The sequence below is a fragment of the Pteropus vampyrus genome, unplaced genomic scaffold (assembly GCF_000151845.1).
Source record: "Pteropus vampyrus isolate Shadow unplaced genomic scaffold, Pvam_2.0 Scaffold7, whole genome shotgun sequence".
Taxonomy (NCBI): Eukaryota; Metazoa; Chordata; class Mammalia; order Chiroptera; family Pteropodidae; genus Pteropus; species Pteropus vampyrus.
In genome coordinates, this window is record NW_011888788.1 from 3,121,560 (window position 1) to 3,134,640 (window position 13,081).

Below are 13,081 nucleotides of genomic sequence, written 5' to 3' on the forward strand. Positions count from 1 at the left end.
ACCAACCCTGCTAATACCTTGATTGTGGGTTTCTGGCCTGAACTGTAAGAGAATAATTTTCTGTTATTTCATTACCAGTTTGTGGTAATTTGTTATGGTAGCCACAGGAAACTAATATAAATGCTAATGTAGAAAATTAGCAATATGACCCCATTATAGTTTGATAAAATCACCTTTTCTCCTAAATTTGTATAAAAGTGAAAAAATGTGGTAAGGCGTATCCAACACTCAGATACAAATCATAAAGGCATTGTTTAATGCAATTGGGAGCAGAAAAATGCCTTAGTCTCTAGTCAGAGCCTTAAGGTTCTCTTTCACTCATTTCTTCTAAGAAAAATTTCCTAAAAGTGAGCTCATTATGCTTCCTTAAAAAAGAATTCACAGTTCCTTTATCCATTTAGGTGAAATTCAGTAAACACTTTAAGAAGGACAGCCTTTTCCCGTGTTTCACAAATGTACCCAGAGGACTGTGTTTTTAACTAAAAGCTGGAGAAGCACATTTTTTGCCATATCCTAGAATGCAACTAAGAAACCCAGAAGTCCTCAGGAAACATAACCATTTCTCTTCTCCCTTACCCCCACTTCTCAGATTAAGAATCCACTGGAGTGATTCCTTGAATAACACGTGCGTTGCCTATGAGCTTGACCATGAGTGAACTTCCCTAAAATGACTTGAGGATGTTCCTTCCAGTCTAGTATAAGAGGCTGGATTGCAGAATGTTTTATCTCTTCCACACACAATACTAGTCTACTGAACACTGGGGCCGATTGCTACAAAAACAAACACAACCAAATAAAACACACAAGAATGCCCCATTCAGTAGAAGTTGTCTGGTGTAGACCACCACATTTTGGGAAACAGGCAGTGAAGTAGAAGGAAGGGAAGTTCCTTGGACTGAGAAACTAGCTTGGCAAATTCCGTGCTTGTGGGAGGAGTGCCGGCTTCACAAGAATTACAGATGTTCAGAGCTGATAGGATAGGGCATTGTTTGACTCTGTATCTTCTTTTCTGCACACCGGCAATTGGTTCCTCAGCTCAAGTTCGACTGGTGGAGGGAAACGCTGGGCTAACTGAAGGTCTGGAGCTTCAGCGAGTTGTCAAAGGCTGGATTCTTGTAAGCCACCAGGTGCGTGTCATAGTGCTGCCTGCGTGTTGCCCGGCCCCGTCTGCAGAGACACGCGGACAGCAGCAGGGTGCTGACGAGCAACAGGCCACTGGCCGCGCACAGCCCCGCGAAGACGAGCACGAAGCTGGGCTTGGTGGTGAAGGCAGCGCACGGCCCCCACGGGCCAGAGGCCTGCGGCTGGCTCAGGCCGGCTCTGTTGGCCGCTAGGACACACACACGGTAAGTGGTGCCCGGTGAGAGCCCATACAGGGGGTGCTGCCGGGCAGTGGCATAGATATCCCTCACCACCGACTGGTTCCCCGGCCAGCCCTCCAGAGAATACTGGATCTGGTAGCTGCGCACCACCGAGTTGGGGGCGCACCAGCGGACAAGTGCGGACGTGTCGGTGGTCTCAGACACCCCCTGCAGCTTGGGAGGGTCTGGGATGGTGTCATCATGGCTGAGGCCTGGACACCGGCACCGCAGGCGCCTCTGCAGCTCTGCACATGGGGTCTGGAGGTGCTTACAGGGGTGGTAGTCACAGGGGACATCCTCTGGAGGGGCTCCCACCTTTTCCTTTTTTCCCTCCTCTTCCTCCTCACTGGAGTCGTCCAACAGCAAGATTGGAATCCCACCTTCGGAAGGACTCGGGTGGAGAGCCTGTGGGGTGGCCCGTGTCCTCCAGGCGGGCTTGGGCGTGCTCACCGGGTTTGGGGAGGCAGGGACGAGACTGGGGTGTTTGCTGGCCCATGGGGTGGAGACAGCTGAGACATTAGGGTCAAGGACAAGCCAGGTAGCATGTTCTCTGTGCTCTGTCCCATCTGTGCTTGTGGCCCTGGGCGGATTGCCAGAGTTGCTGGAACCTCTCGTAGAGATGGTAATGGAGGTGGTGGCCCCCTCTCCAACAAGGCTGTGCGGCCATGCAGCTTGTGTGTGGGTCCCCACAGGGTGGGAGGGGTCCTTGGTGACACTCCGTTGGCCTCTTGCAGCTTGAGGGGAGGGGGCTGTGCCCCGCAGGGTGGAGGGACCCTGTGTAGATGGTGCATGGGTGGAGTGGACAGAGGAGGGTGGATTGGAATCTAGGAGGGTAGTGCTTTGGTCAGAATGGCACACACTGGGCAGCTGGGAGAGCTGAAGAGGGGCTGAGAAGGCACCGTGGGATCCTGCAGCTGGTGCGCACACGGTGTCTGCTGCCCTAGAGGGGAGGCCAACCAGTTAGAAGGTGTTTGGCATCAGGGTTGCTCCTGTGCTGGGCTTTGTGTCCTCAGTGCAGACTATACTCTGCCAAAACCTTGTCAACGCATCTTCCAGGTACCACATGCCAGGTACACATTAGACACGTACTACCTCTCTGCCCTTCTGGGCAACCTATGGAGGAGGCACCTATCATCACTCCCATTGTGCAAGAGGAAACGGAAGTGCAGAAAGAACTAACTGCCTATATAGTATGGCCAGCAAATGGGGGAAGGACTGTGAAAGGCAGGCCTAGATTCTCTAAGTACAGTGGGCCATTCTGTTCTCACCTACCTGCTCCCTGGCCATGAGTACTAATAACAACACATACGAGCTAACATTTTCTGAGTACTTGCCACTTGCTAGGGACGATTGTTAGGACTTTACTGTATCGGCTAATTTAATTTAATGAAGTAGGTACTATTATCCCCATTTTACAGATGAGGAGGTAGAGGCCCAGAGAGGTTAAGTAATGCAGCCAAAGTGAACAGTAATAAGTGGTGTAAAGAGCATGCACTCTGAACCTTATCATTAATACAAAGTGAGACCCTTCACTGCAAAGGGCCTGGGTGTTTGACTTCGGAGATAATGTGAAGGGGCGAGGCGGGCAGACTGATCTTTGCTTGATATCCAGGCTTGGGTGGGAGGTAAGAAAAGAACCCCCGCTGGAAGGGGGGTTGTTTTCCAAAGTGAGCTGCAAAGAGGACAGGTTAGCATTGGAGCTGGTTTGAGGGTGCTCAAGACCAGAGATGTCCCCAGCCCCATCCTTTCCTAGTGGCTAGCCTGGGCATGTCTCCCCACTGCAAAACTAGCTCTTCCAGCCAAGAGCCAATGAGAAGTCTTCATAGGACTCCTGCCCCACGAGAGTTTTGTAAGCTCACTGGCCTTGAACTGAATGACACAGGAGGCCAGGTTCTGTTTTGGGGACCTAAGAGGGCCCACTGGTTAAGAGCGCAGTTTTGAAGGAAGATGGATTCTGCCTTCTCCACCCAGCAGCTGCATGAATCTAAGCAAGTATCTCCCCCTTTTTGGGTCCCAATCCACTTGTCTGTAAAATGGGGCACTGCTAACATTGCTTTGACATTGACAAGCCAACTGTTCACAGAGTGCATTTCTTTTTCCTACTGGGCACAGAGGCCGACTACATTTCCCAGCATCCCTTGCAGTTAAGCTTGGTTTGCTGACTGATGTTCCATCAGTGGGATGTGAGTGGAAGTGATGAGCACCACCTCCTGGCCTGGCTCATTAAAATGTCCTATGTCTACTCCTCCCTGTTGCCCACACCTCTGGCTGGCTGGAAGGGAGGCAAAATCTCCATCACCTGGAGATTCCTGAGTATGACAACATGGGGGACAGCTGCTCTGCCCAACACTGCCAACCATCCCAGCATGGATACGTGAGCAAGGCATGAGCTGCAAGAACTTCAGCTCTGGGGGGCTGACCCTCACCCCTCGGTCACCTGTTTTGTAAATGTGTTACCTGCTCAGGACAGTTCTCTTTGCATCCATGAGGAGCCAGGACAACTCACAGCTGCAAGTGAGGGGGTTGCCAAACAAATTGATGGATAGGACCTGGGAAGAGTGCAAGGTCCAAGGAGGGAAGGAACTCAAGTTGCAGCTGAAATACACAGAAAAGCAGTTAAGTCAGGCTTTTACAATCAGGTCAGAACTATTCCCAGAGAGTCATGGTGGTGTCATGGGGAAACCATTCTGTTAGGGGTTAGATATTACTTTGGGCAAAAATCTTAATGACCTTGGACTTCCTTTTTTGTCATCTGTAAAGTGGAGACACCAACCCAGTCAATATCACCCATTATATGGATGATATAGATGATATTATGTGGATGATATATGGATGAAATGGAGACAATTCCCCGCCCACTGGTTATATTAAAAAGAGTCTGTGATGAAGAAAGTGTTTATAAATGTATATCTCTACACAAAAGTAAGATATTGTTATTATAGACTAGTCGCAAAGAATGGCAGGAATTCTTAATTAATGAGAATCTTGGATGTGTACTATTGCAGTTGGACTGTAGCTGACGGCCCGCCACACCTGTCCATTGGAAGATACCTCGCTGAAGAGTATCCGTTAACTCTTGCTAAGTAGAGAATTTTCCCCAAACTTAGTAGATTAAAACAATAAATGTTTATTCATTCTCCTGATTCTGTGGGTTGGTTCGGTGGTTCTTGTGATCTGGGCCACCTCAGCTGAGGCCAGAAAATTTAGGATGGCCTCACATATATGGAGCCTTAACTGGGTTTGCTGAGGCCTCTCTCCCTGTGTCTCTCATCTCCCAGGAGGCAAAGGAGAACCTGGCTCATGTCCTAGTGCATGTCCCCCTTTAGGGGTACTCTGAGTCTGAACTGACACAGCCCTAGCATGAAAGAAGTTTCCATTTGTTCTTCCAAATAGTCTTTTATCTTCTTTGCAGAAATATTGCAAGGGCTTCTCCCTCCTGTGTGCAGTGTTGTTGGAGGGAACTGTGGAGGGCTTTGAGCATGCTGAGTTGGCAGAGCAGCTAGGAAGGCTCCTATCTCCTCTCCAGAGGGTGCACCCAAATGCCACCCACTCTTTATCACAGATAGCCTCCCAGGGGAGGAAATTGAGTGAGCTGAGGAATGCCAGGATTAGGCCAGGCTGAGGGGGCAGAGAGAGAATCCAGCAGGGAAGGTAGAATTTAACAAGCTTCAGAGGCTTGAGAGCATCCAGAAAGGAAGAGGCTCCCTCCTCCCAGCTGGTTCAGTGGCGGTGCGGTATGGGGCCCAGGATAAGCCAGCCAAGAAATGAAACCTTCTTCAAGCCATGAAAAGCACTGAAAGGGTTTCATTTGGCAGGAGGCTTATAATTTAGACAGATCTCCGGGCTGAATGTAGTGATTGGATTTAAGGGTTCTTAACCTGAGGTCCACAGAGATAGGTCCGTGAATATGGATGGAGGATACTACATTTCACTGTCAAAATTTACCATTTGCTTTAACAATGAATGAAGGCAACAAACCATGGGCGAATATCCAATAGAAATCATAGATATTTCCATATCACTTTTCAGTAGTTTCTTGTCATTTATAATCATCAAAATTATCGAAGTTATTAGACCCGCTGCTGGATTTTGTCATTTAAGGTATTAAATAAAAAAGCACTCTACATACATGTATATTCCTAAAACACCATTTAGAAATATTTTTATAACTATAATTGGTTTCTTTGCAAGCTTATGTACTTTATTTTATGCATCTAAGAACATTCTTGAGAAAGGTCCATAGGCTGTACCAGACTGCCAAAGAAGTCCATGGCACAGAAGCGTTTAAGATCCCCTACACTAAAGGGTGGGGCCCTGAAGGCAAAGTCCCTGATTATAAGGCCCTTGGTAAGTGGGGTAGGAAATGATGAGAACTTGACCTAAAGCTGCCCTAAAGGGTAGCTGGGAAGGGGCTGTTGAGACCAGGCTGGATCTGGTGACAGGAAAGCCAAACTTAAGAGCTGTTTACACCAGCAGTGGCTCTTGAACATGCTCTCCTCTGGCTCCACTGAGAATGAATGTCACCAACACCCAATCCTAGGGTTATTCCCCTGTCCTCAGATGACTAGGCCTCTCAAAGGCATTCAGTTCTGCCAACCACTCCCTTCTCAGGGAGTGGTTGGCAGAACTGAACTCTTTTCTGTCCAGGGCATCACACCCTCCCAGTTTTTCTCTCCTCACTGGTGGTACTTTCTTTTCCTGGTTCTTCCTCTTCCTGATCTTAAAAGTTTGGGTTCTTTAAGACTCAGTCCTGGGCCCTCTTCTATCTAAATCTCTGATCTTACTAACTTCTGTGGCTTCAAATTTAATCTTTATACTCCCAGATTTATATCTCTGGCTCCGACTACTCTTTTGAGCTTCAGACTCATGCAGTATTTAAGGTTATCAGATGTGGAACCAAATTGCCTGGGCTCAAGTCCTGACTCCACTGCTTACTAGCTGTGTGAATTGGTGCAAGTTACTTAATACCTCTTTGGCTCAGTTTCCTCATCTGTGAAATGGGGATAGTGACTATATTCTCTCCCTTTGAATTCTTGAGAGAGGAAATGATTTGATATGTGTCTTAAAAATTCCTGGCACAGAACAAAAGGTTCGGATGATGATGATGATGATGATGATGATTTCTGGGCATTTACACTGGACGTCTCATAGGTCTTCCAACATCCAGACAGTTAGATACATGGGCCTGGAGCTTATCAAAAGGCTTGAGCTGGAGATACTTAACTGAGTGTCCACAGCACAGAGATGGCAAAGGAGGCAACAGATATGGCAGTGGAGACAGTGCTGGGGTCAGCATGTAGAGTGAGAAATGACATGCAAAAAAGTTGGAAATGTAAATAGCCAAGGACCTTCAGAAGCATCTGCAGGAAGGCTGGAGAAGCACCAAGGCAGCATTCCGAGAACAAGGAGACAGTAAGTGTTGATAGGGAGGAAAGAATCAACAAGAGGCTCAATGGACAGAGACGCATCCACTGGATTTAGCAGTTGAAATACCACTGGTTCCATTCAATCACGGAGCTGAAGTGGGTGGTCAGATTGCAGTGAATTGAGAAGCGCAGGGATGAGAGGAGGTGGCCATCACTTCTGAACCAGCTATGCCTGCTTATGTTGGGGTCTGGGTTGTCTTTCTCCTCTGGCATTCACCTGGTGAGTTTGAACTCACCTTTAAAGGAATGGATCCATTATGTTCTTCTACGATCCGATGGAGCTGATCATTAGCCCTACTTGTTTTATAACACAATATGTGGTGTGTGCCTCTGACACTGATCATAATGTATTGTGACAATTGGCAGATGTCTGCTGCCTACACTGAACTGTGAGGTTCCTGAAAGCAGGGGCTGTGCTGTCATCATCACTGCCACCATCATCACCAAAACCATCATCACCATCAACAACATTATTGCTACCAATACCTCCATCCACCACTATCGCCAGCAGCATCATCACTGTATGTTTCTTCCAACAACTCTGGGCTGAGCACTTCCAGGTATCTCTAGCCCAGGCCTTGTGATAAGCTCCAGGCTCACGTATCCAATTGCCTGCTGGATACTAAAAGACCTATGAGACATCTAGTGCAAATTCCCATTAATAATAATAATCTGAAACTCTTGTTCTATGCCAGGCATATCAAAGCATTTCCTCTCTCAACAATTCAAAGGGAGAGAATTTGGCCATTATCCCCATTTCACAGATGAGGAAATTGAGTCATAGAGGCATTAAATAACTTGCCCCTTGAGCCGAGGCAGTTTGGCTCCACATCTGGTGCCTTCTACACAATGCTGCATCAGTCTAAAGCTCAAAAGAGGAACCTGAGCCAGAGATGATTTCATTCTCATCAATGTTATCACCGCCACCATCATCATCACCATTACCATCACTATCATCAATTCACCACACTATCAACATCATCACCATCACCATTACCACCACGACTGTCATCGTTACCATCTCCTTCACCACAAACCACCTCATCTTCATTAATGCTATAGAGCATACACCATGTGCCAGGCACTGTACTAAGTGCTCTGCATGTTCTGATTCCCTATTCCTCATAAAAAGCCCCAAAGTGAAGTACTGTGATTAGGGCGGGAACCAGCAGAGTAAACAAAGTGGCTACATTGAGAGTGATGGTGGGGCAAAGGTGCCTCCTTCCCAGGACCCAGACGTGGGTGCTTAGGAAAGGAGACAGCCTGGGGTCATCTTCAAAGGGACGCTGCCCTTCCTGTTAGTCAGGGGAGGAGGGTGGATATAGTGACACTTTGGACATCACTGGGCCATAGGGCACCAACCCTGGGTCCCCACTGCAAGTAGGACCTTCCTACCCTCTCACCTTTCCTCCCTAGACCCACTCAAACCCTGGAAGGGGCTTTCTTCCCACAGGGGAAAGCAGGTGGATGGAGAAATAGAGAATGCGATGCCCTCACCCCCTCTTCCCAAGGTTTCTCACCTGGGACTTAAGGGAAACCTTACATGCATGAGAGTTTGGAGATTCAATATTGCCCTGAACGAGACTGAGCTGCATGGTTTGTAGGCTGGACGGACTAGCTGGAATCTGCCTAAGATATCACTGCTGATATCTTAGGATGAGGAAGAACAAAAGCCCAAAAAGGATTTAAAGGAGCCATAGGAGGAAAATTAAGGTCTGGTGTGTTCTATAAAATAGTTACACCTATTCAACATAGTGTAATGGGCAAAATTCGGCCATGTGACTTGGAAACACTTACTTCTGGAGCAGAAGGAGCTGTAGGCGGGGAGTGTCTCGAAAGATGTTTGTCTGGACAGAGGTAAGTGCTGGCGAATCTTGACAATCTAGCTGTTGCAGGTCAGGAGTCATCTTGAAAATGTCTCCCTCCAGGCTCCTCAGCCTGGGCATCTTCCTCAGGTGGAGGGATGAGAGCTTCGGCAGGTCTTTGATCCACCCCGTCTGAACTGAAACACAAGGGAAACTTCCTACTACCCAGGAAGGCATAAACCCGGGAGGCTGGCACAACCTTAAGGAAACACCGAGAGTGACAAAGTGAGTTTTGAAGGTCACCGCTGAGCAAGGGCATAGTGGCAGCTTTGGGAATCTCAGAAGCCTGGGCTGTTTCAGCCAGAAGGGCCCTCAGAGATGACGGGTCCTTCCTTCCTTTCGACCTGAGGCAGCTGAGGCCAGAGAGGTGAATGATTGGCCCAAGGTCACACAGCTGGGAAAAGACAGAGCCAGGACTCGAACCAAGGGCACTGTCTCCAAGTCTGCTGCTGGCCCACCCTCTCCACACAGAGACACCCCAAACTTCACACAGATGTATCCACACTTCACTCCGATGGTTGCCATGAGTGGGGAAATTTTTGAGGAAGGTGAGGAAGAAGGAGAAGAGGAGAGGCCCAGAAACCTAACTCTGTGGCTCTCCTGACACGTGGGGACGTTTCCCTTCCTCTGGGTTTCTAGTTTTCGCTCTTTTCTTTCTTTGTCTATGGTGGAACAGGTGATCATAGATACATGAAGTGTTTTTTAAAAAAATAATAAAACCGACCTGTGAACCAGAGTCAGAACACACTAAGTACAAGAGAACTGGTATTCTCACCTTCCTCCTGTGTCTTTTTTGAAGGAGTCAACATTTACAGACACAATTTTAGTCAACCAAGTAGAAAAGCCAACGAATTCACCCTTAGAACATCAGTTGCTTCACATGAACTGCGTGTTCAGTGCTGAGCCCCAAACATCCCCTTCTCCATCCTAGGAGCATTTACCAGCTGTGCCAGTAGAACTACGTGGCTAAAAAGTTTGGGCTCTAGACCCAGAAAGCTCGGGTTTGGATTTGGAGGCTCCACTTAATAAGCTGTGAGACTTCGAGCCAGTCATTCGCCTTCCTGTTCCCACCTCTTGGAACTCAGGGAGTTAACGTCTGTATGGAGATTTGAACAGGGACCACTTGGTTCGGGAAATGTAGCTGGGGTTATCTATGAGCGGCACTGTGAGCTAGGATCTAGGTCACCACCCCTGGAGATAGTTACAGCCCGACCACGGGGAGTGCATCCCCCAGCATGCCTCTGAAAACCCAGAGCCTCAGGACTCACTCTGCGTGAGGAACGTGCCGCTGAGGTCCAGGACCTCGAGCGTGGCCAGGGGCGCGAAGGCGGCGTCGGCGATGTCCCCCTGGGTGCCGTGGCCCAGCGCGGTGCAGGAGAGGTTGAGAAGGCGCAGCGCTGGGAAGCAAGTGAAGGCCTTGGGCGGCAGCGTCTGCAGAGGGTTCCCCGCGAGCTCCAGCGCATGGAGGCTGCCCAGAGAGGGCCCGGCGCACAGAGGCAGGGAGGTTAGCTGGTTGTAGCTGAGGTCCAGCGTGTGTAGCCCCGCCGGCCCGCCTGGGCCCCAGCGCAGCGCGGCGATACGGTTGTGGCGCAGCGTCAGCACCTGCAGCTGCGGCAGGTGGCCGAGCTCCCGCGCGCTCAGGGCGCGCAGCAGGTTGTGGCTGCCGTCCAGGCTACGCAGCGTGCGGGGCAGGCAGTCAGGTAGGCGCTCTAGGCTACGATTCACCAGTGTCAAGGTCGTGTTCTCCGCTGCGAAGAGACCCTCGCAGGATGTGCCCGTGGTGTTGCTGGCCTCGCTCCCCCAGGGACCCTGCTGAGTGATCCGGAAAAGGGGGACCCTCTCCTGCAGAAGCCCTGCCCTGCTGGTGCGCAGCGCCATTGGCGGCAGCAGCAGCAGGGCCCACCACATGGCGCGTGGCTGGGGAGAGAACAACGTGACAGCCCATTAAATCCAGCGGAAACCACGGAAGGCAGGGCAAATGTCCCCCCTACCCCCAGGCTCTGAGGGGAAGCACGAGCCTTAGATGCTCCCTGGGAGGCAGTGGACGTTCCCAGCGTTACTGGGTGTGCAGTGACTTTGCCCCTACCTGCTTTTCCCCATCCCCTCCACAAATAGGCCGTGGCACTTCCTGCCCTTCCTTCTCCCAGTGATGCCTTTCCCTCTAATTCTGTCTCATTATGTGGGTGCTAATCCACAGGGGACCTTTTGCAGAAGGCCTCCCTCATCTGTCCTGTCTGGGCTTGAACCTCCCCGTAACCCTCTTCATTTACTTGTCCTGATGCCACGAACTTCCCCAGGGACGGGAACATGTCCTTTATTCCTGTAAACTCTCCCCAGGTGTGCAACGAATGACTTCAGCCAGGGAAAAAGTTCTGCTGGACTATAAAGATGGGACTAGAGGAAGATTGTGTCAATCTCAAGGAAATTCAGTTGCCCCAATTTTCCCCCTACAACTGACGAGTTGCAGATGAGTCGTGGTTTGCATGTGACATGGTTTGCAGGTCACATTTTAAAATAAGATCTTGAGTTTCTTTCTTGGGAGGGCACAACTCAGAGTTGCTTTCAGGGAAGAAAGGAGCCCTCAAACAGCTGTGAGGCTTGGGAACCTGGAGTCATATTTTCTGGTCCCAACAAAAGCCATGGCTCCTGAGGTCAGCTGTGCCCAGGAGGGACGGCTGAGGGCTGCTAGGCGTGGAGTTTCTGGAGTATCCGGGGTTGTACAGGGCAGCTGAGAGATCAGGTGGGGGTAGATTAGGCAGCCATGGGCTGGTCTGGGGGCTGCAGAGCTACTTCTTGCAGGCCCTGGCCGTGAGGTCACCCCTTGATACTCCTCCGTTTCTGTAGGTGTGTACTCCTGTCCCAGCTATCTCTGCCGACCACCAGGTCTCTGGGCAACCACCCCGGCCTCCCTCTTGCTGCTCAGGGGTTAAGGCAGCGAGAAAGATCCTGGAAACTAAGGCAAGGAAGCCATGTGTCCAGCAGTATGTCATACTCACCGGAAGCTGACGTTTTAGAATCTGGGACCTCTGGATGCCCCTTTGCAGTCTTCAGTCTTGTCTTATAGATTCCAGGAGCCAGTGATTTAGACAGCAGCTCAACTCTGAATTCCAGAGGGAGGCCTGTTTCCCAGACGCCCCTGGCCCTCCGGCCCCACCCACCGAGACGGCCTGAGATACCCCAGTTCCTGCGGCCCCTCCTTTCTCACACTGTGGTCTTTAGCCAACACCTTCATTTGCTTGTCTCCTCCTCTCACTCTGGGCTTGAGCCTGCCCCTTTGCATGCCCAGCACCTCCTCCTAGCCCTTCCCCATCTTCACTTCACCTTACTCCTCCTTTCCAGGCTGAGAAATGAGGGAGTCAGCTCTCCCTGGCCAAGGGGAGGGCTGAGAGCTAATGGGTACAGTGAGGCAGAGGTGCAGTGTCACCTTCCAGGAATCTGATCCTCTTGCCATGTGGTTCCCATTTCCTGGGACAGTTGGATGCTAAATGGTGAGCCAGCATGAGGAGGAGGCCCCACACCCCAAAGGAGGAATGTACCTTAGTTCATACGAAGGCCTGCAGAGATTTATGGGAAACGGTGGCCGGAGAGGGGGCTTCAGAGGAGTCTGGGAGCAGGGACAGGCTCAAACCAGATCCAGGGGACACAAGAAGGGTTGGTCTGGTTTCTCTAGGAGCCAGTTCAGTGACAACACGGATGTTTGTCTCTCAGAAGTGGTGGGAATAAATAAAAAGGGTAGAAATGCAGAAAGAGCATTCTTGACTCATGGCTCGGGTTATTGATCCTGGTTACCGAGAGCCCCAGGTCTCCCTGAAGCTGTAGTGATGCTAGATGAGCTTTGTTTAGAGCACATTTGTTTAGAACAGACAGTGCCTTTCTCCCTCCGAGTTATAAGACTGTTCATTTAGTCTGAGGACCTTTGATCTGCACCTTCCCTCACCCCCAGGCCAGGGGTTGTTCACCCCCAACCTCCCGAACACTGACCCTGAGATAAGAACTGCAGGGGTCTTTCCTCCTGTCAGTCCTTATCTGAGCAGCCCTGAGGAACCCCAGGATATCTCGGAACTGGCATGTTGGGTTAATTGGATAATTGCACATTCCTGGGGATCTCTTTGAGGCCTTCTCCACCCAAAGCCTCAAAATAGCCTTTCAGCCTCAGTGCCAGCCAGGGCCTTGCTGCTCAGAAGCATTTCTGCATTGGTCCCAGGTTGGAGCAGGGAGAGGCTTGTTCTGTGCGACCCTGTCTGGGGCAGTGCAGTCACCACCCAGGGAGCCCAGGCCCCAGAGGTAGAAACGCTACGCCATGGACAACACAGGAGGCCAAGTGGGAGGGAAAGGTGGGAAGGTGAGAGGACCAGAGTGTGGGTCAGGGGGCAGCCTCAGGTGAATCTCTACCTCTGCCTTTGCTTGGTTCACCGGGTACAGAGAACAC

The 13,081-nt window shown here is 50.4% G+C and overlaps 1 protein-coding gene across 1 annotated transcript in view; it reads right to left on the bottom strand.

Moving 5' to 3' along the window:
- Nucleotides 1-11,831, bottom strand: part of LRRN4 (leucine rich repeat neuronal 4) — a 12,457-nt gene extending 626 nt beyond the window's left edge. The window contains exons 1-5 of the mRNA XM_011370080.2: nt 11,649-11,831; nt 9,921-10,569; nt 8,585-8,789; nt 3,819-3,956; nt 18-2,301 (exon numbers count right to left, since the gene is read on the bottom strand). Of these exons, the coding sequence (XP_011368382.1) occupies nt 1,068-2,301; nt 3,819-3,956; nt 8,585-8,789; nt 9,921-10,560 (2,217 nt within the window). The 5' untranslated portion in view covers nt 10,561-10,569; nt 11,649-11,831 and the 3' untranslated portion in view covers nt 18-1,067. The remainder of the gene's footprint in view (nt 1-17; nt 2,302-3,818; nt 3,957-8,584; nt 8,790-9,920; nt 10,570-11,648) is intronic.
- Between the last annotated feature and the right edge of the window lie 1,250 nt (nt 11,832-13,081).